At 40.0% G+C, this 25490-nt stretch overlaps 1 protein-coding gene across 1 annotated transcript in view; it reads left to right on the top strand.

Annotated features, from left to right (window-relative positions):
- Positions 1-25490, top strand: part of UNC5D (unc-5 netrin receptor D) — an 868705-nt gene that overhangs the window by 822698 nt on the left and 20517 nt on the right. Inside the window, exon 15 of the mRNA XM_068273557.1 lies at positions 5350-5514. Coding sequence (XP_068129658.1) covers positions 5350-5514 — 165 coding nt within the window. The remainder of the gene's footprint in view (positions 1-5349; positions 5515-25490) is intronic.

Below are 25490 nucleotides of genomic sequence, written 5' to 3' on the forward strand. Positions count from 1 at the left end.
AGTAGTGGCATTTTCCAGCTTCCCATGCACACTGATAATGTTTGTTTTGCTAGCTCCGAGGTGCTGTGAGGCCCCCTCTAGCATCACAGGCTATACTGTGGACAGCTCAAGAGGCAGCACTGTAGCACACACTCCATACATTTGCAGGTCTTCTGCTGGAGTAACAGACTTGAGCTGTCCACGTTATAGCCTGCGATGCTGGAGGGGGGCTCACAGAACCTTCTTAGCCTCCATATAAAAGATATTTCCAAACGAATTAATTTATTGGGAAAAATGTGTTTTACTTGTAAGATAAAGAATAGAATCCCTGCTGGTACAATAATCTCAGATCAAAACGATGACCAATCTGCCTACTGCCTACTTCCATGTGTGGCCAGCCCTAGAAAAGTTCTGTCATGCTGTAAAGTGTTGATGGGTACCATGTTGCCTTCTCCACTGTGGTGTAGCAGTAGGGGATGCAGAGGTTGTCATCACACAAGGAATCTGGACCCTAAGGGATTAGAATGGGCCCCTCCTCCAGTCATTAGACCAGTCATTATTAATGTAATCATTAACCAACTATTGCTTTTTCTCTTCTTATGTCACACATTGGCTGTCATTGGAAAGCCAGTTTTGGTGGATTGTATCATGTGGTTGCTATATATTATCTGCACTAGAGCACATAGCTTTGTATCTATGCTCCTACCATTGTATATTTTGGAGAGCGTGTGAGCGTTGGCTAGTCTTGGTGACCTTTGTGACTGCACATGTCAAACATCAGAAGCTGGCTATGATGAAAATCATGTAGATTTGACATTTATCATAAAAAGAGATCTTGGATTAAAATTTAAAGATAAATATACTTTGAAAATACCTAAAATACCTACTTTGGATTTATCTCTTGATGTTCCCATGAAAATAAGGAAATGCAGAGTTCCTGTGAACCTCAGCTAAGCATTGACTGGCAGCTGGATACAAATGAATTCTAACACTTTTATACTGTGAAAGTTCCTAACGTCAGACCTTTGACCTTGACATTACTTTGAACTATTAACAAAAAAGGTATTTATGGAGTCAGATGAACCAGTCTTTCTCTTGGTTTCAGTAAAATCATGCTCATCATTAAGGAATAAAAGAGAATATGAATCAAAAGTTGTATCATGTAGACATAGTATAGCAGAGCAAAAAGACCATGGCGTCACGGAAAAGTTTTAAAATATGAATATGATCTTGAGGCCTAAAAATATACATTTTAGTGAATTAACTGAAATCTGAATGAAACTTAAGATTCTAGAAGCTTAGCTCACAATTCGTATTTACAAACATTGTTATTCTGCATAAGTAAAAGTTAGATATTACATAAAAAAACATCCTGACAACCCCCCTGCACCAGGAAAAAATATATACAGAGTATATATAATTTATTATCAGGGATGGTCGTAGTCAGCCAACTTTGCTACGCTGGAACTACACGTAGTTTTACGCAATTACGCTTCGCCAATCTACGGCTTCGAAATCAAATATTCGCTTTGTATGCATTTCGTAGACTACGCGTTCAAATACGCAATTACGCTTAGTGCGAAGCGTAGTGTATGCTGATGCTTATGCCCGTATGCAGAAAATTTTATGCATTAATACCTTGCTTACACCGGGAACTCTTCTATGTGTACATTCCCCTTTCCAATGCGTAAATTTGTAAGCATACAATCGCACGCGGAAACTTAGACGCGCGTAACTCATTCGTAGTTTACTACGCAATACACGTTAACTATGCATAGTGGGCGTAAGCTACATGTAGCTGTACTTCGCTACGCGTAATTTCGTAAGCGTAGCTTTGAAACTTCACCTACGAACTATGATGCGTAGATGCGAACTACGATGCGTAAATTTGCACTGGTGTAGTTTCTGCTCATCCCTGTTTCTTATCTATGTCAGGGTTTTCAATGCTGTTATAACTAAGTTATGTCTTTAGAGTCTTTCATGAAATGAATGTCTTTTTTGAAACCATAGCTGTTACTGTATATACTTTTTAGGCACAATGGGACACTTTGTGCAACTGATGCCAGTTATGTAGTACATGTTGTGCAGATAGTGCATCTTGCATTACCTAGATAAGGAGTATATTTCTAGTTGCAAGTAGTATAACGTGCAGTATACTAACAATGTGCATGTTGCTAAGGTAACACAAGTTATGCTATTTGTGCAGCATATGTTATGTAACTGGCATCAGTACTAGTGCATTTGCCACATACTGCCCGCACATGGCCATTTTGATGCAGTTTTGTAACTCAAGCACAGTATGCTAATCAAAAGTGAATAGCCTCACTATGATGTTTAGGTCATCTTAACTATTTCTTAAGCTCTACATTTTTGGGCTTGATGTAGATCACTAGTAATCATCTATTGTTATTCTTGAATATAGCTCATCATATGAATTTGGTTAGCGTTCTCTGATATATGCAATATACAGTATTTTACTAAGAATGTATCCAGCAAAAAATAGTACACTTAAAATATAGAATAGCAGAATACTGGCAGCATGGATACTAGTTCCCATCAGGGATGGTCGTAGTCAGTCAACTTCGCTATGCTGGAAATACGCGTAGTTTTACACAATTACGCTTTGCCAAACTACGGCTTCGAAATCAAATATTTGCTTTGTATGCATTTCGTAGACTACGTATTAAAATATGCAATTACGCGTAGTGCGAAGCGTAGTGTATGCAGATGCTTATACCCGCATGCAGAAAATGTTACGCATTAATTTCTTTTTAAATGCTTATACAATAAATTTGTAAGCATACAATCGCAACGTGGAAAATTAGACACGAGTAACGCATCGTAGTTCACTACGCAATACACATGTTAACTACACATAGTGGGCGTAAGCTACGCGTAGCGGTACTTCGCTACGCGTAAATTTGTAAGCTTAGTTTTGAAACTTCACCTACGAACTACGATGCATAGATGGGAACTACAATGCATAAATTCGCACTGGCGTTGTTTCTGCTCATCCCTGTTTCTTATCTATGTCAGGGTTCTCAATACTGTTATAACTAAGTTATGTCTTTAGAGTCTCTCATGAAATGAATGTCTTTTCTGAAACCATAGCTGTTACTGTATATACTTTTTAGGAACAATGGGGAAATGTTGTGCAACTGATGCCAGTTATGTAGCACATGTTGTGCAGATAGTGCATCTTGCATTACCTAGATAAGGAGTATATTTCTAGTTGCAAGTAGTATAACGTGCGATATACTAACAATGTGCATTTTGCTAAGGTAACACAAGTTATGCTATTTGTGCAGCATATGTTATGTAACTGGCATCAGTACTAGTGCATTTGCCACAAACTGCCCGCACATGGCCATTTTGATGCAGTTTTGTAACTCAAGCACAGTATGCTAATCAAAAGTGAATAACCTCACTATGATGTTTAGGTCATCTTAACTATTTCTTAAGCTCTACATTTTTGGGCTTGATGTAGATCACTAGTAACCATCTATTGTTATTCTTGAATATGGCTCATCATATGAATTTGGTTAGCGTTCTCTGATATATGCAATATACAGTATTTTACTAAGAATGTATCCAGCAAAAAATAGTACACTTAAAATATAGAATAGCAGAATACTGGCAGCATGGATACTAGTTCCCATCATGCAAAACGTTAAGCAGTACTAAGTAAAACTTACTTTGCATATAAACATGGCTCTACTATGCACACATCTTATTACAAACTCAACACTAAACTGCTCTAAAGCCCACCACTAATTATAACCCTAAGCTTCACCTATTGTCTCAAAGTGAACCTGAGATGAAAGCAATCTGAGGTTCTATACTTACCTGAAGCTTCCTTAAGCCCCCTTGAGGCTGCTCAGTCCCTTGCTGTCTTCCCAGTAGGCTCCTGCCTCCTGCAATTCCATCCAAAAGCCTAGCCAAGTCATGCTTTGTTGGGCTTTGTTGTGCATGTTCTGATGCTCCTGATGAAACTAGACAAAGTGAAACTGGTCGAGCGTGGCGTTATTTGCTGTTGGGTTGGACGGCACTCTGCATTTTATTGAAATGCTGTTTATTCATTTGGGTCCCTGTAAAAAGGGCCCATATGTGAGTATTTTTATTATGTGAGTATTTAACTTTTCTGGAATTTATGAATATTAAACCATTGCGATATAAGAGAGATACACTTAGATTTGTTTTATTATATTTTTAATCTACTTTAAACTGCTGGAATCTGCTGTGCGGAGACGGATACATTGCATGCCAATGTGGGGGAGGCCAAGCAGGAGAGAGACCAGCTGCAGGCCCATTTAAGCGACACATAGACCCTGTAATAAGGTCTATGCCCCTCTGGTAAGCGTGATCTTTGAATTCATTGGTGATGGTGGAAGGCTTTTCACTAAGGAACAGCGCTGAAGTATTTGATTGAAGTTTTTTTTAAAGCATTGCTGGAATTGCTGGACTTTTAGCTGTTGTCTGGATTGTGATTTGCACTTGAGCGCTGATATATTTTTGATTATTTTGTTGTGCATGTGCAGCTTGGCCAGGTGTGCTCCCCTGCTGCGCTCTTGTCCGGGGGAGTGTTCTGTGCCTGTGCAGTAGCACTGCGCAAGTGCACAATGCTCCCAGCTGCAGGAGATCACATGCAGCTCACATGCTTGATAAAGAGCGACTCAGGCCAGGCATTCGGCTCATATTGTGATTGGCAGGAGCTGCCCGGGCAGACAGCGAGAGACTGAGCGGCCTCAAGGATGCTTAAGGAAGCTGCAGGTAAGTATGGTACCTGAGATGTCTTTCATGTCAGACAACTTTAAGCTTAGATAAAAATATTTACTGATTGGGAACAGTCCTGATAGTAGCTTAGGATGCAGATCAGCATCCACAATTGTTGCTTCAGTATTTAAACCTCTTTCTTTATATGTTAGTTGGCTTCCACACAAATTGGCTTTAGGTCAAAGGGGAGACATTAGATTGAAGACCCCTTTTTGAGGTACCATCACTGATATTATTTGTTCAATATTCTCTCCGAAATGTCAGACCCATGTAAATGCTGAAAATAAATACATAATAAATAACTAATACTGCTTAGATAGCCATTACTTTTTGCAACCTGATAGCTCATGGTGACCCAGAAGCACAAGTAGAGTATAAAGGGCTAAAAGAGATGGAAAAGCCCTCCTAATAAAAAGGTGATGCAAAGTAACTGTCCAGGGTGCTGATCATCAGTGTACACAACAACGCTCATCAGCATTCTCGTTAAAAAGGAACTGTCCATGGTTCTGATCAGCTGTAAAGCAAAACAGAATTCTGTACATAGCTTACTGACACACTACTGTCTACCAGACTAATGTTTCTATGTTTATTCTGCAGGAGGTTCCTTTCTCCCGTGTCTGGTGCAGTAACCAGCAGCCACTGCACTGTGCCTTTTCCCTGGAGCGATATACGCCAGCTACCACACAGTTGTCCTGCAAGATCTGTGTCAGACAGGTCAAGGGCCATGAGCTGATTCTTCAGATCCAAACATCCATTCTGGAGGTAAGCTGTCAACCTTCATTCTCTGCTAACTGTTTAGTATCCTATATCTGATCTAGATAGGTATTAGATAGGTATTGTCATAGGGACACTAATGATGGATTCTATCTAATCTGTAGTCTTAAAGGATATTAATAATCAAATCTCAATGTTTTAGGTCATTTAATAACGAAATATAAAACATAAATGTACGAATATTTCTGGCATTTTCTTAAAATTTGCTCTGCAGGAAAGCTTTGTAGGTGTTTTCTACCAAAGAAAAGTGGTGTGGCACTTTATTGGCACAGTTTTCATCTATTTATGGTAGTGCAATAAATATTTGTGCAGACAGCCATACTCCGTCACTCAATAGTTGAAGCAAATACTGTGAAGTAAGGCGGATGCTATGTACTGGCTAACTCAATATATAAAAGAGGCAGTCTTTCAAATCTATTTAGATGACTTCATCTGGCATAATTTTATAATTCACAAGCCTCGCCCACATCTTTTTCAGAAAGACTTGCCACTGTAGCAAGGGCTTATGGGAGATCAGTCTTGGCAGAAGGAGGAGGAGGTCACTAGCCAGAGATTTCAGAGACAGGGGGGAGGAGACAGGAGGAGAGGGGACTGAATTTGACACAGGCTGAGGGCTGGAGATGCTATCAGCTTGCCTGTGTGTAATGTGACAAACAAAACATGGTTGCTGTCATATTATCACAGTAATAAATAATCATAAACTATTGAAGCTGTTTGCAGCTAGATTTTCTGTGTACACTATCTAAACTTTAGATAAGATATATAGACAAGTTACTTGTTATAGTTAGTTTTTCATCTTGGATCCACTTTATATAAATGCCTAACAGTGGCCTGACTTTCATCCAGATCTTTTGGCTTGAGAAGGCTCTGGGTCATTTATTTGAAACAAGCATGTAGCCATTACAGTCAGAACATTGGCCTGGATACTTGCTCTAAGTCACTGATAGGGATGGTCAGAAATGCTGATTTCAGATTCCAACCAAAATATGATTTCTGTAAATGCCGATGCTGTAAAAAAAAGAAAAAAAAAACACTTTACAGTACAGTATACTTCCAAGTACTTTTAATTGGCAAAATACTTTTGAGTCAGAAGTATTGGACGAATCAGAGAATGCAAAATTATTTCCTCAGATTTCGTATTACAGCACTAATTTTAAACCAATCACAAGACTTGGATACTACCAAGTGTTTTTTTTTTTCAAGTCTTGTGATTGACTTAACATTTCTGAGATATTTCAATTTCTGTAGTAAATCACCACATTCTCTGATTGGCCCAATACTACTGAGTATTTCTAAATTCCGAGTCCTGCGATTGGCCTAAGAATGGAACGTTTGGGCCTATTGGTAATATCCGAGTCATGTGATTGTTCTAAAATGAATGCGGTAATCAGATTTTCAAGGAAATGATTGTGAATTTGCTGATTGGTCCAATGTTTCTGAGTTCTGTGATAAGCCTAACAATTCTGAGTTGTGGTAATGCGGCATATTTACGTTTCCAAAAGGCCAAAAATGTCCAACCATCCCTAGTCACTGAGAGTATGAACATATCAAACATGATGATAATAATAATCAAATATATCAAATAATCAATATGACAACCAATATGACAACCAGGCAAACAGCATTTTAAAAGGGAGTCAACAATAAAAAATGTTTACATAACTTTCATGTCATATCTAACTAGAAATAGGTTAATATATTTCTAAGCTACATCATAATGTGTTACCTTTCAAAAAAATTATACTTCTGCCCAGGTGGTCCTGTTATTCAAGTTATATGCAAATAAATGAATCCTAAATAAATAAAAAATAACCCCTGATTTTTTTCATGTCTATGTCAATGGATAGGCAGTCTGTGGACATCTTCATATTCAGAGTTGAGTGCTATCATGTACAGTTTAGTATTGCTAAATTAAATAATTAATGTCCAGTTTCATGCAGAAGTGTTCATTTTTTTGTACATAAGTAGGAAACCAGTTACTACAAACCTTATGGCTATTGATTTCAGGATTTACTCATGTTAAAGTCAAGTCATCAAAAACATTCAAACCAAAGATAAAGCCCATTAAATGCAGTAAAAACGTTTATTGAATGAAACCCTGCTTACAGGGAAAATTCAGTGGATGAAATGAATGACTCTAAATGTTATTTTATCTTTTTTTTTACATTTAATTTTAATACTAGTTTATTTTTGCTAATATCATGGCAGAAATTAGAAATTTCAAAGAATGAAAACAATAGACAATATTAAATGAGGTGTAGAAAAGAAAGCAAAAAGAAAAATCACAAGGGTGAAAAATGTCTCTCACATAAGCTGAGAATAAATTTGACATTTACTGTGGAACAAAACAAACCATATACTTCAGGAAGCAGGATGAAGATGGAACATTGCCAGCCATTAGGGATGATTGCACTAGTTTTGTGAAATCATTCTCATCATTAAGAGTTTTTTTTTTCCTTGTTTTTGGTTTAAAAAAATATCTACTTCAAATTAATGTCATCCGGATGTTCGGAAATCAGTTGGGTAGCAGTGTTCCACTGGATCATGATTCTGCTGAAATCTAATTGCTGCTACCAATTGGCTTGAACTGATGCAGTGCTGCTTGGCATTGAATCTTCTGCTGCTCCAACACTCAGTCTACTCAGTGAATGTTTACCTCTGTACCTGATCACAGTTTTGATTGGGAAACAACTCAATTGCCTCTTATCCTTTTAAATGTCCTCTTTCCTTTCTCCTAATTTTTTCTTTCCCATACTTTTTTTTTTTTTTGGGGGGGGGGGGGGGGTCCTGGTTAGCTCCAGAATTGAAATTTAGGTTTATTGATTAAAGTCAAAATAACCATACACAGGCCATACTTTCCTCCTGTGTAGGCTACTCCTCAATCTCTTTCTCCCCTCTTGCATTTCATTTGTCCACTGTGATTAATGGATTTCTCCATCCTCCATTTTAAAGATGGTCATTACCCCCTAACAGCTTCCTGGTCAGCACACTGTTAAACTGTAATATCACCCACTTGAGCCATATGGAAACATGGACATTACCTTGCACATTCAGTTGTAACTGACAGCTGCTGATATACAGTATATAACTGACAGCAACTGGTATGTTTCAATTCTGACAAAATATTGTCAGAACTGGAATGGTCCACTGTAAGATGAAAATGGTGAGCCTCTGAGAGGAACTGACAGTGAGGTTAGTATGAAATATTAATTTGCAGCTAGTAACGTCATGTGTTTATTTTAAATAATGTCCCTCGCTTCAGGTTCCCTTTAAGGCTAAGTTTATTGTTTACTTGTTAAAACTATATGACGCATACAGAACTACAAATAAAGGGGATGCCTTGATGTCTGTTATGTGACTTGTGTTTAATTTTTTTTCCTCTTTTTTTTTCCTTTTTGTTTCCTTACTTGTAACATTTATGTTATGGAACTTAAACATAAAGTATCTTTAACCTCCTTGCCGGTTATTCCGAGCTCAGCTCGGGGTAACCTGCGCAGGAGGATTTCTCAGGCCTGCTGGGCCGATTTGCATATTTTTTTTCCTACACGCAGCTAGCATTTTGCTAGCTGCGTGTGGTACGCGATTGCCACCGCTACCCGCCGATTCGCCGCTACCCTCCACTCCGAGCTGCCCCCCCCAGACCCCTGCACAGCCTGGCCAATCAGTGCCAGGCAGCGCTGAGGGGTGGATCGGGATTCCCTCTGACGTCCCGATGTCCATGACGTTGGTGACGTCATCCCGCCCCGTTGCCATGGCGACCGGGGAAGCCCTGCAGAAAATCCCGTTCTGAACGGGATTTCCTGCTTACTCTGATCGCCGGAGGTGATCGGAGTGGGTGGGGGGATGCCGCTGCTCAGCGGCTATCATGTAGCGAGCCCTGGGCTCACTACATGATTAACCCATTCGCGTTCCGTCGTTTTCACTTGAGAAATGTTCTCCTCCCATTCATTAGCCTATAACTTTATCACTACTTATCACAATGAACTGATCTATATCTTGTTTTTTTCTGCCACCAATTAGGCTTTCTTTGGGGGGTACATTTTGCTAAGAGCCACTTTACTGTAAATGCATTTTAACAGGAAGAATAAGAAAAAAACGGAAAAAATTCCTTATTTCTCAGTTTTCAGCCATTATAGTTTTAAAATAATACATGCCTCCATAATTAAAACTCATGTATTGTATTTGCCCATATGTCCCGGTTATTACACCGTTAAAATTATGTCCCTATCACAATGTATGGCGACAATATTTTATTTGGAAATAAAGGGGCATTTTTTCCGTTTTGCATTTATCACTATTTACAAGTTAAAAATAAAAAAAATATAGAAATATTTCATCTTTACATTGATATTTAAAAAGTTTAGACCCTTAGGTAAATATTTACATGTTTTTTTTTTATTGTAATGTTTTTTTTTTTTATATTAAATATTTTATTTGGATATTTTTGGGAGGGTGGGATGTAAACCATAGTTTTATAATGTAATTGTGTGTTGATTTTAATTTTTTACTTTTAGGTGTAGTTTTACTTTTTGGCCACAAGATGGCGGCCATGAGTTTGTTTACATGACGTCACTCTAAGCATAACACACACTTAGAGTGACGCATGAGGGAGGCAACAGCCAGAAAAAGCACAGCTTCCAAGGGAAGCTGTCGCTTTTTCAGCAGGGGAGAGGAATCAGTGATCGGGCACCATAGCCCGATTCACTGATTGCCTGGCTAACGAACCGCGGGCTGGGAGCCAACTGTAGCGTGCATGGTTCCTGGCCGTAGTTTCTACGTCCAGAAACCAAAATAGGTTAAAAAATGTTTTTTAAAAAAGTGCTGCGCTGCCTCCTTGCCGGCGGGAATTGGACCGGCAAAGAGGTTAAAGCATGAAACTGTCTATAAATGGATAGTAAGTCAATTGATTGGGTATGTTGATTTCAACAAAGTGATGGACTTTGCTGGAAAAAAAATAACCTGTGAGGGGGGCCCCTTAAGGGTGTTTTTCTCTATGGGTTTAATTGTGGTGTATTGTGAGATAACTGCCCTCATTTTCTGTAAAAGAACACAAAGAATAATCTATGTGTGGTTTTAAGAATCGTCCTTACACAAATGTTGCAAAATGATTGTACCACTATAGAAAAAAAAAAAAAACTAACAAAAAAACATCACTTAAAAGCAAAACATTACCACCTTTGCATATACTTCAATGTTTTGATTTTTTTCTACCAAAGTTTACCATTTGTGCAAAAATTACCATTTTCATTCACATTTTAGTAAAAGGAAAACAAACATGTTTGCTCTATTTGATTAAAGGACCATACATTTTCCATATAATAGACAAGACAAATAACATTTGTATTGCACTTTTTTCTTTCCAGACTCAAAGCACTTGAGACGCAGCCACTAGGGCATGCTCAGTAGGCAGTAGCAGTGTTAGGGAGTGTTCAGTGTCACTGAATATGTGCTGGCTTACTGAACAGGAAGAGCTGAGAAATGAACCTAGGTTGGCTGTGTCAGAGGCAAAGCACACTATCCACCACTGCTAGAAGTTTGTATTATTTCTATAATTCTCTTAAAGCAGGATTGTCAGCCATAAAATCAAATTCCATTTACCCACTGTTCTGTGTTTATTATGCAGCCTGCAGCCTTACCCTGCACTGCAAACACCCCAATCTAATGAGAAATGTTTTTGCTGTAATAAATCTTATCTCAGTCAGCCTGGCTTGCCGATGAGACGGAAGCTGAGAGCAGTTCAGTATGCTGCTGAAATACAATCTATGCTGTGCTCACATGTGTTCACAAAACAAGCTAGCTATGACAGTGCAGTTTCTAGGAGAAAAAAAAGTAAGCAGGAAATTACATCGGGATTGGCTTCAGTCAGAAAAAGCAAAAATGGAAAATGTCAAGAACATTTTTCTCTGTATTTACTATATAAAATTCACTGAAATCAAAATGTAGACATAACAATACATTTGTTATTTAAGAAGAACACGTATTTATCTACGTATACATGTGTTTTTTCCTTGGATAGTATGGCTGACCCTGCTGCTTTAACACTTGAACTAGAGAAAAAGTATAGCAAATTATATAAAAGTATGAAATTATAAAGTGTGCTAGACCCCTATATTTTTCCTCTCTAAAGCCCAAATGAAGTAAGCTTTTTCTAATATAAGACCAAATTAGTTGACTAGTGTTTGATTTGTGTCTATGGGCAGCTGTAACCTCTGCTGGCCAAAACAGCTTGGGGTAACAGTCAGAGGTGCTGGATATGCTATAAACTTTTCCCTTTCCATTCCACTGGCATAAGCATGTAAGCCTGGTCAAGTTTATGCGCTAGCCAGCAGAGAGACACTGCATACTTCAGGCAATTGTATTATATCTGCACATCCAACGCCTTTGACACCTTTTCTAAATTCATCTCATATGTTGTCAGAGTTTAAGGTCAGTACTAGAAATCAAAAACTATCTACAACAGCCGTTGTCCTGAGGGATGCTTTCACAGCCATGAACCTGCCAGTGAAGAGTATTATACATATTTAAGAAAGTAAAGTAAAAATAAATGTAAATAGGCCAGGATTACTGGAAGCGAACGTATTGCCTGAATCTAAGGGTTTGCGTTATTTGGCATAAAGAACATCTAAAGCTTTTTTCTCTCTCATCTGCATGCAGCTAAACCCTCCTGCAAAGCACTAGAAGAATACATATCAGCATGTGAATAACAAAAAAAACCTGAAAACAGGTAGCTTTCAGAATTGTAAAGGAAAGCAAATCTGTAATTTTAACTTCACCCAAATTCATATTCATCAAAGTGGCATTTAAAGCACAAGCCAGAGAGAAGGCGAGAGATGGAGCTGGGACCTGAAATTGATGGGAGCTGTCTCCAGTCAAGATATCAGCATTATTAACTGTCATTTTCTTTCACATTAGAGCAAAGTCCCCATCTGCCATTTACATCCCGAGACGCACTACACCGGCACACGTAGAGTGAGACTGCTTCCTAGAGACCGTTTTATATCCCAATATGAATAAGCTCAACAGAGGATTAATAACACAGATAAATGCAATATAAGACATGGGCCTTTGTCATGTTGTGATGAATTGCAATGGCTCCAGTTACATTGTTACCTCTTGTTAGCAGAGACCCCCTCCCATACCGCCACTATATTATTCCATTTATCAGTCCCGACCCCGGTGATAATTCTGTTTATCAGCCAGTGTTACCCATTTTTCCTATGCATAAGTCTTTCCCCATCTTTCAAATGTCTGCTTCAGTGTGTGAATAATTGGCATTAGGGGAACCTGTCATGTCACAAAAGTGACTAAATGAACAGTATTGCTGTATTATTATTGTTGATAAAGCGCTAACATATTCCGTGGCGCTATACAAAGGAAGGAAAACAAACACAGGGGACATAATAATACAGACAATGGAATGCACCAAATATAGACTCTGGTACAAAATACAGATTAGGTAATTACAGTGACAAATGTAACATGTTAAATAACATGTATAACAGATTGCGAGATACAAAATGCAAACAAATTCCAAGACACAAAAGGGTGAGAGAGCCCTGCCCTTCTGAGTTTACAATCTGAAGGAATTATCGTGAAAGAGCCTTGCGTTGTCTGCATAATCCCAGGATTATTATCTTTCCTGCAATTAAAGTATAATTACAGTCTGGCATTATTATAATAATAATGTTAACATTTGTGTAGCGCTTTTTCTCCTGTAGGACTCTCAGTGCTTGAGAGCTGCAACCACTGATAGCACACTTAGGGCTTGATTCACAAAGCGGTGCTAACAGTTAGCACGCTGGTGAAAAGCCCTTTCTCACACCTAAACTCAGTTTAGGTGTGATAAGTTTAGGTGTGATAAGTTTAGGCATGATAAGTTTAGGTGTGATAAGTTTAGGTGTGATAAGTGTAGGCGTGATAACTATAGCACCAACTGGGTTATCACCGCAGTGCACAGCTGATCAAATGTTTTGCGCTAGCAAAGTCTGGTGCACTTTGCATAGAGTTTAATGGTGCTGCTTTGCATGCGGGACTTTGCGCACGATCTAAACTTATCTAAACTTATCATGCCTAAACTTATCGCGCCTAAACTGGCTTTTCACCAGCGTGGTGCAATGGTTATCACACCTAAAGTCTCTAACTGGGTTAGCACCGCTTTGTGAATAAAACCCTTAGTAGTTTACTCTGGGGGCATTGGAGGGGGGGGTATTGCCCAAGTAGTCCTTGCTGTAAAGATAATAGACTTCAGCAGCGATTCAAACCCAGGTGACCTCCTGTGACAATGGTAGTGTTTTAAACCAGTACACTATCTAGCTGACTATCAAAATCTTATTGCCATTATTATTATTTGTATCTGTAAAGCACCACCATATTTTGTGGTGCCCCACAGAGTACAATACAAATTATAGTGAGGGCCATACATACATACTGTGCATACATGTGTTCAGATTTATGCTCAGTACAAAAGTGGACATCCAGCAACACAAGAACAAACTACAGACATAGCTGATGCATAGTACGATAAAAATCCAGCAATACAGATACATGTTCATTTGATTGAATAAGTACCACAGAGATGAGAAAAACTAGAGGAAGGACCTTGCCTTTGTGATCTTACAGCCTAGAGGGGGATAGGCTGGAGGCACTTGGTAAGGTGATGAAAGGTCTAGTAGTGAATGAGGCAGCAAGTCTTGACCTCTGGTAGAAATGTGGATATGTCTTTGAAGAGGAAAATAAAGCTATATGATTATCTAAATAAATATATTTTATTGGTATGTTTGAGGCTCCCTGCACACTGCAAATTCGTTTTGCGATTCCGATTCTGGTTCCGATTCTGATTCCGATTTGCAATTCCGATTTTCCCTGAATGCAATCAACAGAAAAACGGAGGAAAAAACGCAGCATGCAGTAACGATTTAAAATCGGAATTGGATGTAAAAAATGATTAAAAATTGGAATTGAAAGTGTGCAGGGAGCCTAAAGGTTTCGAGGCTTGAAGCTTGGTAGACAAGATGTGGAAGAGAGTTCCAAAGGTGAGATAAAGCCCATGCAAAACCAGCATGAGAGAGTGAGTGGAGGTAACCAAAATGGAGTACAGGAGAGCTTCATGTTAGGAGCAAAGGATTGCAGCTGGGATAGTATTTGGAAATGATGGAAATTCCTCTGGCATTCTTGCAAGAATATCCTCCATCCTCGGGTGGAACAGCAAATTTTCGCCAAATTTTTTTTGCAAATTGCATTGAAGTCAATGGCGCAGACTTAAGTGGTCAATAGCAAAGTCCCCATTCATGCTATTTTCACCAAATTTGCTAGGTATATTAAAAAGAACAGTAGGAACAAAGTGAATTTCAGTTTTCAAAAATACCTTGGTTATTACACTAACCAATGGTATCTCTAAAAAATGAGGGGATCCCTTCAAAGTGAAGGGATCCCATTGGTTAGTGTAATAACCAATGGCAAAACCCAGCAGTTTAGAAGCTTTTGCCATGGATTTCCATGAGTACACCAGCAGAGTGTTGGTGGTGAGCATTGGGGGATAATGTGTCAGCAGTGCAGCAGTAGGGTGTTCATTGAGTGCTGGTGGGGGTGCTATGCATCAGCTGGAGTGGGAGGGCAGCAGGTGCACAAGGCAGTCACACAGAGTTGGGGCTTGCTATACTTCAGCAAAGCATCTTTAAATGAGCCACCAGGAGCATTTCCATTGGTCTGTTAAAGGACCAATGAGGAGCCCCGGCAGAACATTTACAAATGCTTTGACGGGACTTGTTATATATATATATATTAGTACCCCTATAACCATAGAGGCGCATTTGGGAGTCTCCATCTAAAAATTGTTCCCCAAAATTTGAATTTGTGGAAATGTGAAAGGCAAATTTTAACTCAAAATATGCATAAGTACTATTGTAAGGTTTGGTAAGTAAAGATGGGAAAATTTGCTGTAAATTCAAGTTCAGGATTTTCTTCTGCTCATCCTTAGATGGCAGCAATAATTAAGAGCTTTTTAAGAGAGGGTTAGGTGTTTTACCTGGATCCTGTGGTAACTGACAGCTAGTGGAGAGAATAGCAAAGACGAATACCATCAAATGATAGACGTTAGGCAGGATAAGGAAAAACCTTGTAAAATAAACACAGAGACATCGGGAGCCCTAATGGTGTACATTTAGGATATATGTGACAGAAAATCAATCGGAGGTTGTTGTACTCACAAAATTGGGTTGCAAAGTTGGGCAAGCATCCAATAAAGGCTTTTGGAGAATGACCATCTGCATGTGGGTACAGGATCTCACCCGTATGTTGGTCGCTCTCCCAGGAAACGTAGACCAGGGACTCAATTAGCTATCAATGCTAGGGGAGATCATCCCCAGGAGGAGGGGTGTAAAACACAACAGGGGATAAGAGGCTCCCAGATTGGATAACATGTTTAAAATCTAAAACAATGAAAAATAGAGGTGGCTCACCTTAATGATGCCACCAATTAGGTACAGAGGGAAATTTTATTAGCACTAGACAATGCTCACAAAACGCGTTGCCTATTGCTAATGAAAATTTCCCCTGTAATTAGTGTCATCACTGAGGTTAGCCATCTCTATCTTTCACTGTTTTAGAATTTAAACATTTTAACCATCAAAGGATGTGACCTACAGTACACCTTTTTTTTACCACTTTTTTTTTTCTTTTTCCTCATGGTGTTCTCTAAAACTCTCAAGTTAATTATCAAATAAGCCAGATGTCAGACCTAACTTTATATGCTTAGAAAACACAACAAAGCCATGAATACTATGATTGCAAGTTGCCATAACCACTTAGTGGCATCAGATCTTGGAACAGCTGGTTACCATTTGGGTGTTTATTTTAATATATTTAGATGCATTTCTTTTATTATAATTATTTTACACTTTAACCATTTGCGGACCGCAGTGATAGAGATCTACGCCCTGTTTTGATGGGCTCCTGGCTGGCAGGGCGTAGATCTCTATCACCGGCGCCGCCGCTCCCCGCCGCGATCGCGCGCACCGAACCGGCTGCACTTAGCTGTCTTATGACAGCTAAGGCTTCCGGGTATCGGCAGGAGCCGTCACTGATTGGCTCCCTGCCATGTGATCGCTGTGAGCCAATCACAGCGATCACCCTCCGAAAGGCAACATAGTTGCCGTTCCGCCTCCCTCTCCGCCTCCCTCTCCCTGTCACTGTGGATCTTATGTGACAGGGAGAGACGCACAGCCTGCAGCCATGACAGGCTGTGCGATTTTAGTGTAAATAAAAATCTTTTTATATCCAGATCTCCCCCCAACCACCTATATATAGATATATATATATATCTATATATAGATCTATATCTATATATAGATCTATATATATATAGATCTATATATATATATATAGATCTATATATATATATATAGATCTATATATAGATCTATATATATATAGATCTATATATATATAGATCTATATATATATATAGATCTATATATATAGATAGATCTATATATATATAGATCTATATATATATAGATCTATATATATATAGATCTATATATATATAGATCTATCTATATATATAGATATATATATATATATATATAGATCTATATATATATATATAGATCTATATATATATATATATATATATATATATATATATATAGATCTATATATATATATAGATCGATATATATATATAGATCGATATATATATATATAGATCGATATATATATATATATATATATATATATATATATATATATATAGATCTATATATATTTTACTGGATTGTGATTTTAACCACTTGCTGACCGCCCCTACCTAGGGGCGGCGGCAAAGTGGAGCCCGCAACGACCGCAATACGCCGATCGGCGGCGGCTCGTTGCGGACTAGCTGGCCGGGGATCGCACGCTGGATGTGCCCGCCCGCGACGTCAACCCTCCAGCCAATTAGCAGCGGCGGCGGGTTGTTAACCCCCGATCTGCCGCATGTAAAGCGGATAATACGCTTTGTAATGTATACAAAGCGTATTATACAGGCTGCCTCCTGCCCTGGTGGTCCCAGTGATTGAGGGACCACCAGGGCAGGTTGCAGCCCTCCTAGTAAGTACCCAAGCACACTGATCCTGCCCCCTGATCGCCCACTGCACCCATCAGACCCCCCCTGCCCACCCCTCAGACACCTGTTTGCACCCAATCACCCCCCTAATCACCCATTAATCACTCCCTGTCACTATCTCAACGCTATTTTTTAGATTAGGTCCTAAACTGCCCCCTGGAGGCTCCTGAACACCCCCCCCACACACACACCCTCAGATCCTCCCTAGACCCTCCCCCCTGTGTACTGTATACATCTATTCTTCCCTATAATCACCCACTGATCACCTGTCAATCACCCATCAATCACCCCCTGTCACCACCTGTCACTGCCACCCATCAGATCAGACCCTAACCTGCCTTTTGTGGGCACCTGATCACCCACCCACACCCTCAGATTGCGTGCAGACCCACCCTCAGATCACCTCCGAAAGTGCATTGTTTACATCTGTTCTCCCCTCTAATCATCCACTGATCACCCATCAATCACCCCGTCACCAACTGTCACTGCTACCCATCAGATCAGACACTAATCTGCCCCTTGCGGGCACCCAATCACCCGCCCACACCCTCAATTAGCCCCCCAGACCCCCTCTGATCAACTCGCCAGTGCATTGCTTGCATATATTCTCCTCTGTAATCACCTACTGATCACCTATCAACCACCCCGTCACCCCCTGTCACTGCTACCCATCAGATCAGGCCCTAATATGCCCCCTGCGGGCTTCTGATCACCCGGCCAAACCCTCACCCGCCCCACCGCAGTGACAGAATTTTTTTTTCTGATTACTGCTGGTACGACTTAATTGCCATGTCCAGGTCACGATTTGAGAACATTCCTGCACTTCAGTGCCAATACAACCTGTCATCTAAGAAGCCACCCTGCTTATGACCGGTTCCACAAAATTCGGCCCCTCATAGACCACCTGTCATCAAAATTTGCAGATGCTTATACCCCTGAACAGTCATTTTGAGGCATTAGGTTTCCAGACTACTCCTCGTGGTTTTGGGCCCCTAAAATGCCAGGGCAGTATAGGAACCCCACAAGTGACCCCATTTTAGAAAGAAGGCACCCCAAGGTATTCCGTTAGGTGTATGACGAGTTCATAGAAGATTTTATTTTTTGTCAAAAGTTAGCGGAAATTGATTTGTATTGTTTTTTTTTTTCACAAAGTGTCATTTTCCACTAACTTGTGACAAAAAATAAAATCTTCTATGAACTCACCATACACCTAACGGAATACCTTGGGGTGTCTTCTTTCTAAAATGGGGTCACTTGTGGGGTTCCTGTACTGCCCTGGCATTTTAGGGGCCCTAAACCGTGAGGAGTAGTCTAGAAACCAAATGCCTCAAAATGACCTGTGAATAGGACGTTGGGCCCCTTAGCGCACCTAGGCTGCAAAAAAGTGTCACACATGTGATATCGCCGTACTCAGGAGAAGTAGTATAATGTGTTTTGGGGTGTATTTTTACACATACCCATGCTGGGTGGGAGAAATATCTCTGTAAATGGACAATTGTGTGTAAAAAAATCAAAACATTTTAATTTACAGAGATATTTCTCCCACCCAGCATGGGTATGTGTAAAAATACACCCCAAAACACATTATACTACTTCTCCTGAGTACGGCGATACCACATGTGTGACACTTTTTTGCAACCTAGGTGCGCTAAGAGGCCCAACGTCCTATGAGTACCTTTAGAATTTCACAGGTCATTTTGAGGCATTTGGTTTCTAGACTACTCCTCACGGTTTAGGGCCCCTAAAATGCCAGGGCATTATAGGAACCCCACAAGTGACCCCATTTTAGAAAGAAGACACCCCAAGGTATTCAATTAGGTGTATGGGGAATTCATAGAAGATTTTATTTTTTGTCACAAGTTAGTGGAAAATGACACTTTGTGAAAAAAAACAATAAAAATCAATTTCCGCTAACTTGTGAAAAAAAAATGAAATCTTCTATGAACTCACCATACTACTAACGGAATACCTTGGGGTGTCTTCTTTCTAAAATGTGGTCACTTGTAGGGTTCCTATACTGTCCTGGCATTTTAGGGGCCCTAAACCGTGAGGAGTAGTCTAGAAAATAAATGCCTCTAAATGACCTGTGAAATCCTAAAGGTACTCATAGGACTTTGGGCCCCTTAACGCAGTTAGGGTGCAAAAAAGTGTCACACATGTGGTATCGCCGTGCTCAGGAGAAGTAATATAATGTGTTTTGGGGTGTATTTTTACACATACCCATGCTGGGTGGGAGAAATATCTCTGTAAATGGACAATTGTGTGTAAAAAAATCAAAAGAAATCTCATTTACAGAGATATTTCTCCCACCCATCATGGGTATGTGTAAAAATACACCCTAAAACACATTATACTATTTCTCCTGAGTAAGGCGATACCACATGTGTGACATTTCTTTTGCAGCCTAGGTGCGCTAAGGGGCCCAAAGTCCTATGAGCACCTTTAGGCTTTACAGGGGTGCTTACAATTTAGCACCCCCCAAAATGCCAGGACAGTAAACACACCCCACAAATGACCCCATTTTGGAAACTAGACACTTCAAGGTATTCAGAGAGGGGCATGGTGAGTCCGTGGCAGATTTCATTTTTTTTGTCACCAGTTAGCAGAAATAGAAACTTTTTTAATTTTTATTTTTTGTCACAAAGTGTCATTTTCCGCTAACTTGTGACAAAAGATAAAATCTTCTATGAACTCACCATGCCTCTTAGTGAATACTTTGGGGTGTCTTCTTTCCAAAATGGGGTCATTTGGGGGGTATTTATACTATCCTGGAATTCTAGCACCTCATGAAACCTGACAGGTGCTCAGAAATGAGAGAGATGCTTCAAAATGGGAAAATTCAATTTTTGCACCATAGTTTGTAAACGCTATAACTTTTACCCAAACCAATAAATATACACTGAATGGTTTTTTTTTTATCAAAAACATGTTTGTCCACATTTTTCGCGCTGCATGTATACAGAAATTTTACTTTATTTGAAAAATGTCAGCACAGAAAGTTAAAAAAAATCATTTTTTTGCCAAAATTCATGTCTTTTTTGATGAATATAATAAAAAGTAAAAATCGCAGCAGCAATCAAATAGCACCAAAAGAAAGCTGTATTAGTGACAAGAAAAGGAGGTAAAATTCATTTAGATGGTAGCTTGTATGACTGAGCAATAAACCAATAAAGCTGCAGTGGTCTGAATGGAAAAAAGGCTCTGGTCCTAAGGGGTGAAAAGACTGCGGTCCTTAAGTGGTTAATGTTTTCAGTTCTCATCTTGAAATCAGTATGTATATCCCCGCTCGGCATTGTAGCTTGTTTTACTGCATCTATACCTCCGCATCTATACCTCCAGGAACTTAAAAGTAAACCTGAAAATATTCTCTGCTGTGAAGGAAATGTGTTGCTTGCTGTCAGTCTGAATAGTCTAATTTCTCAGTGACAATCTTTTTGATTGCATTAATATGAACTTTAAAGTTTTATGTCTATGTTATATAGTTATCTAGGTTGGGGGAAAAAATAAAACATCCATGAAGTTTAATCTCTTCAGCATCTTTGTGGTATCATTATAGTATACTGAATGAGGCACTCTTGGGCATAGTGTTACTCTTGTGAAGAGCCCAATGTTTGCCAGCTAGCTTTGTCTTCTTGGGCTATCTCCAAGATTATGAAAAGTTGGTGGCGGGCACAGCTCCCTATACATGTGTACAAACATATGCAACGTGTATTAACCTTTTAACTGCTGCATTTTTCTAACATGCCCTGCGGCTCAACTTATTTTTTTGCCTCACCCAGTCTTACTGCAGAGTGGTGCAGGGAGCCCTTCATATTTATCTGAACCAGGCACAGTATTGCTTCTCCTCTTCCAAGATCGATTCATCACTTCCATCACCAGGATCGGCTCTTCTCTTCCACCACCGATCGACGCTGTAATGTGGACATCTTTGTTTGAGTCCCAATCACATGATATTGGGGACCCAAAGAAGGTTTTCAGTATTACAACGCAGATCTCCTCTTCCACCACCAAGCAGTGCTGTAATGCTGAAATCCTCCTTTGAAAGATGGTGTTAGCATTACAGCACCGCTCGGTGGTGGAAGAGGAAAGCTGATCCCACAAGAGAAGAGACGATCTTGAATTTAGATCAGGTTAAGATGAAACACTAAACAAAAACTGTCTAGGATTACCAAAAATGCATGCATCAGGTACCAGCACTGCTTAATGTAAATAGAACACACCAAATAACCAACAGTATTTGCTGCTCAACTGTAATATTCATATAGCCCCTCCCGGCATTGCCTAACACTATCATGCATGCTGGGTCTTGTTCAAGAAGCTCCTTGATAAAATATCAGCTATAAGTAGTACATTTGAAGCACTTGCTATGTGTAGCTGCAGTTTGCCATAGCAGTTGACATTGGCACCCGCTATTTAATTGGGTGTCCTTTTCAACAGGATGTGTCTTGCGCCCTTTTTAACTGTTCCATTAATGTCTTTTTTTACCACTATCTGTGTCTTCATTGGTAGATATGTCTCCTCCCTACCTGACACTATTATGTCCCTCTGTGGCTTGAACATGAACACTTGAGTATAGGGACAAAAACTGAGAAACAACATGGTGGTGATTTTATTTGTTGCCTTTGTGCTTGTTCGAGAGGTTTACCCACTTCCTGTCTGGACAGGAAATGGCATTGAAAACCCAAATAAGTAAACAAACAAACAAACACAGAACATTTATATCGCGCTTTTCTCCTGGGGGACTCAAAGCGCCAGAGCTGCAGCCACTAGGACGCGCTCTATAGGCAGTAGCAGTGTTAGGGAGTCTTGCCCAAGGTCTCCTACTGAATAGGTGCTGGCTTACTGAACAGGCAGAGCCGAGATTCGAACCCAGGTCTCCTGTGTCAGAGGCAGAGCCCTTAACCATTACACTATCCAGCCACCACGCTAAGTAATAACGCCATTCTGCACCACCTGAAACAAATACATTTCTTAGATTTGGGCAACTCTCTCTTTAAAGCAAGCTAGGGTGACCATCCCGTGTCATGTGCAGGGCAATGTAATATTGCACCAGCATGTTAAGGCACTTGTAGTCTGCTCTTGCAAGAATGTTAAGATCCTAACCTATATCTAGATCATTGCAAAATGTATTTTTCTAAGTGGGATCCGGAAGGTAAGAAAGCAGCCCTTCATTTCAAACAGATTTGTTAATGCCAAATGCCTGATTCCGCGTCTCAGGAGGTGATAGGGAAGCATGAGAGAGAGAGTGGGGATGTATTCTTCTGCCAAAGAGAACAGCTTGCTTGCTTTACAGTTCCCCGGGGAATCGAGAGTGTTTTATCTTAGATGTGAAACCTACCATTTCCCGGCAGATTTCATTTAAACTGATGTGGCATGTGACGCACCTTGTCTGTGCCAACTTATAGTGTCAGGTTTACACAGATGAGCCGGTGAAGCGTTATATAACTAAATGCTTCTTGGCCCAGCATCTTTTGTCACTTGACACAGAAAAGAAAGAATATTTATAAAGAAAAATAATCCGTGAGTTGGAGTAACGTAAAAGGAGTCTGAGCACTTGTGCGGATTAACTCATGGATCTCGTAGATAGGAAAGATAGTGAAGAGGAAAAATAGCCCTTTTGTATCAACACAATTAGCTGCTAATTTATGCTGCTTCATGCAAGCGCTATGGTTTCAGGCGCACGCCGCTCACATCCAGACTTGCTCCCGAGTACCATTTGCTGTACATGTTCTGATGGGCTCAAATGACAATGAGATGGAAGACTGCCACATTTTTCTTGGCTGACACAATTCATTTTATCTGATGTGTTCTCTGTACTTGTTTATCCTTACTCTTCAACATCTATGTTTTTCTGCACCACGTATAATGACTACTTTATCCTTTCAAGTGGAAAAAAATGCTATGGAAATGGACTAAGTTAGTTCCCATTGTTTCCACCTGCAAATATTAATATTTTATGGGTCTGCAACTGTTTTTTGTTGTTGTTTTTTTTTTTTTAACTTTATCCTTGGTGACAATACCCTTTTTCTGCTTAGTGTGATGACATTATATGGTTTCATAGTCATGTCTGCTACCTAACTCCTTAATGGTTCTCAAAACTTTTTAGAGGAACTTAGTGGTAGCCAACAAAAATATCTCCTGAATTATCTCACCTTAATCTACACTTTAACTCTCCTTTGGTTCTATGCAATTTTTTAATTCTCCAACGATAAGCACTGCAGAGTTCTCAGATTAGGCTACAGGAACTAACCAGAGTTTAGCGGTGCCACACATAGGTTGGTTTAGCAATTCTGGCTATACCAGCCTGCATAGGTGACAAGCTTTGGTGGGAGGGGCTACATGCTATTTTATTTTCAAAACAAATGTAAGAAAAAAGTTGAATGCCCCCCCTAAACTTTATTTAACCCCTTTACACCCATGCTGGCTGATATAGCCAGGATGACTGAGTCAACCTGCATGGGGTTCCACCACACTAGCCATCAAAGCCTCCCCTCTCCTACAGAGTGCTTGTCAATATCACCTGCATACATCCTGGCGGCTTATGTGGTATCTGGGATCCCCCTTTAATAAGGGGACCTCTGGATGTCCTGCTTGTTATTTATGTGTATTACCATAGCAATGACCACACTCAAAAAAAATTGGCCCTTATCTGACGTAACTCATGATTTCTCTACCTATCTGTTTATCTCATGAATTATCTTTCCTTATAATTGAGGAAAAAAATGTAAGCAGAGATAATACAAGGGAAACTCTTTGTAAATTAACCCCTCATATCAATGGCATGTAATGTAACGTCTGAATTTTGTATTTCACACGTTACGGTCTCCTCTAGGAGATTAAGGGCTGGTTCAGACGGACGCTTGCGGAGCGTTTACCGCAAGCGTTCGGACCGTCGCGGTAAACGCTCCCATTCAAGTGAATGAGAGCGTTTACACCAAGCTTTTGCGCGCTTTTACCCGAACGCGGCGTTCGGGTCCCGATTTTCGCGAGCGTTCGGGCTGCCCCTGGAAGCAACATGTAGCTTCCAGGGAGCGGCCAACCGCGACGGCTAATGTTCCCCTACGGGAAAAAAAAACCGCAACAGCATCACGACGCGACCGAAGGCTACTGAAAGCCTGACCGCTCAGCCGCCGCAACGCCCCCAGACGCGACGCTACGCAGACGTCCGTCTGAACCAGCCCTAAACATTGTGTGTTATCCAAAACATAAGAGGGTTCCTGTGGGTACTGGTTGGTCAGCCCTATTAGTGTTGATAAGGTTTCTCTCCGCCCCCCCCCCCTTCCTTGGTAGTGCAAAGAGATCCTACACACTTCAGTTGAATGTTCCAACAGACTTATCACAGGCTTATAATAGTCCTCTGCTGGGAGGAAACATTGTCAATCACAAGGATACGTTTGAAAACTTCCAAATCTTACCAGTAAGATAAGATTAGGACACAATGAAATGGCATTTTCAAACCTCTTAAGGTGACCATTAACAATACAATTCTCTGATCGAAGTGGATAGCAGCTTTCATTCTGTTAGTGGGCCCAAATGATCATTTACAATTAATAGTATCATCAAATCAGTTGATCAATTGTCTGAAGAATCGTAGCAGTAATGTCCACCTTTAGGAAGACATTTATTCTAATTCCTGAGTGTGTTGCAGTAGTTTGGTTTGTGGGTAAAATATTCAGTAAATGTTGAAAGATTTCCAAACGTTTAAAGCCATGGTAAGCCATGGAAAGCAATGCTATGAATACACTTAAAGCATGCATACAAATGCTTCTTGTATAGTGATGGTTTTATAATTGTTGAACATTTTTGTGCTCATGTCCTTTTCCTTGGCATTGCAGTTTATAATCTGAACAACACTAATCAG

Source organism: Hyperolius riggenbachi, chromosome 3, assembly GCF_040937935.1.
Source record: "Hyperolius riggenbachi isolate aHypRig1 chromosome 3, aHypRig1.pri, whole genome shotgun sequence".
In the NCBI taxonomy this organism is placed as follows: Eukaryota; Metazoa; Chordata; class Amphibia; order Anura; family Hyperoliidae; genus Hyperolius; species Hyperolius riggenbachi.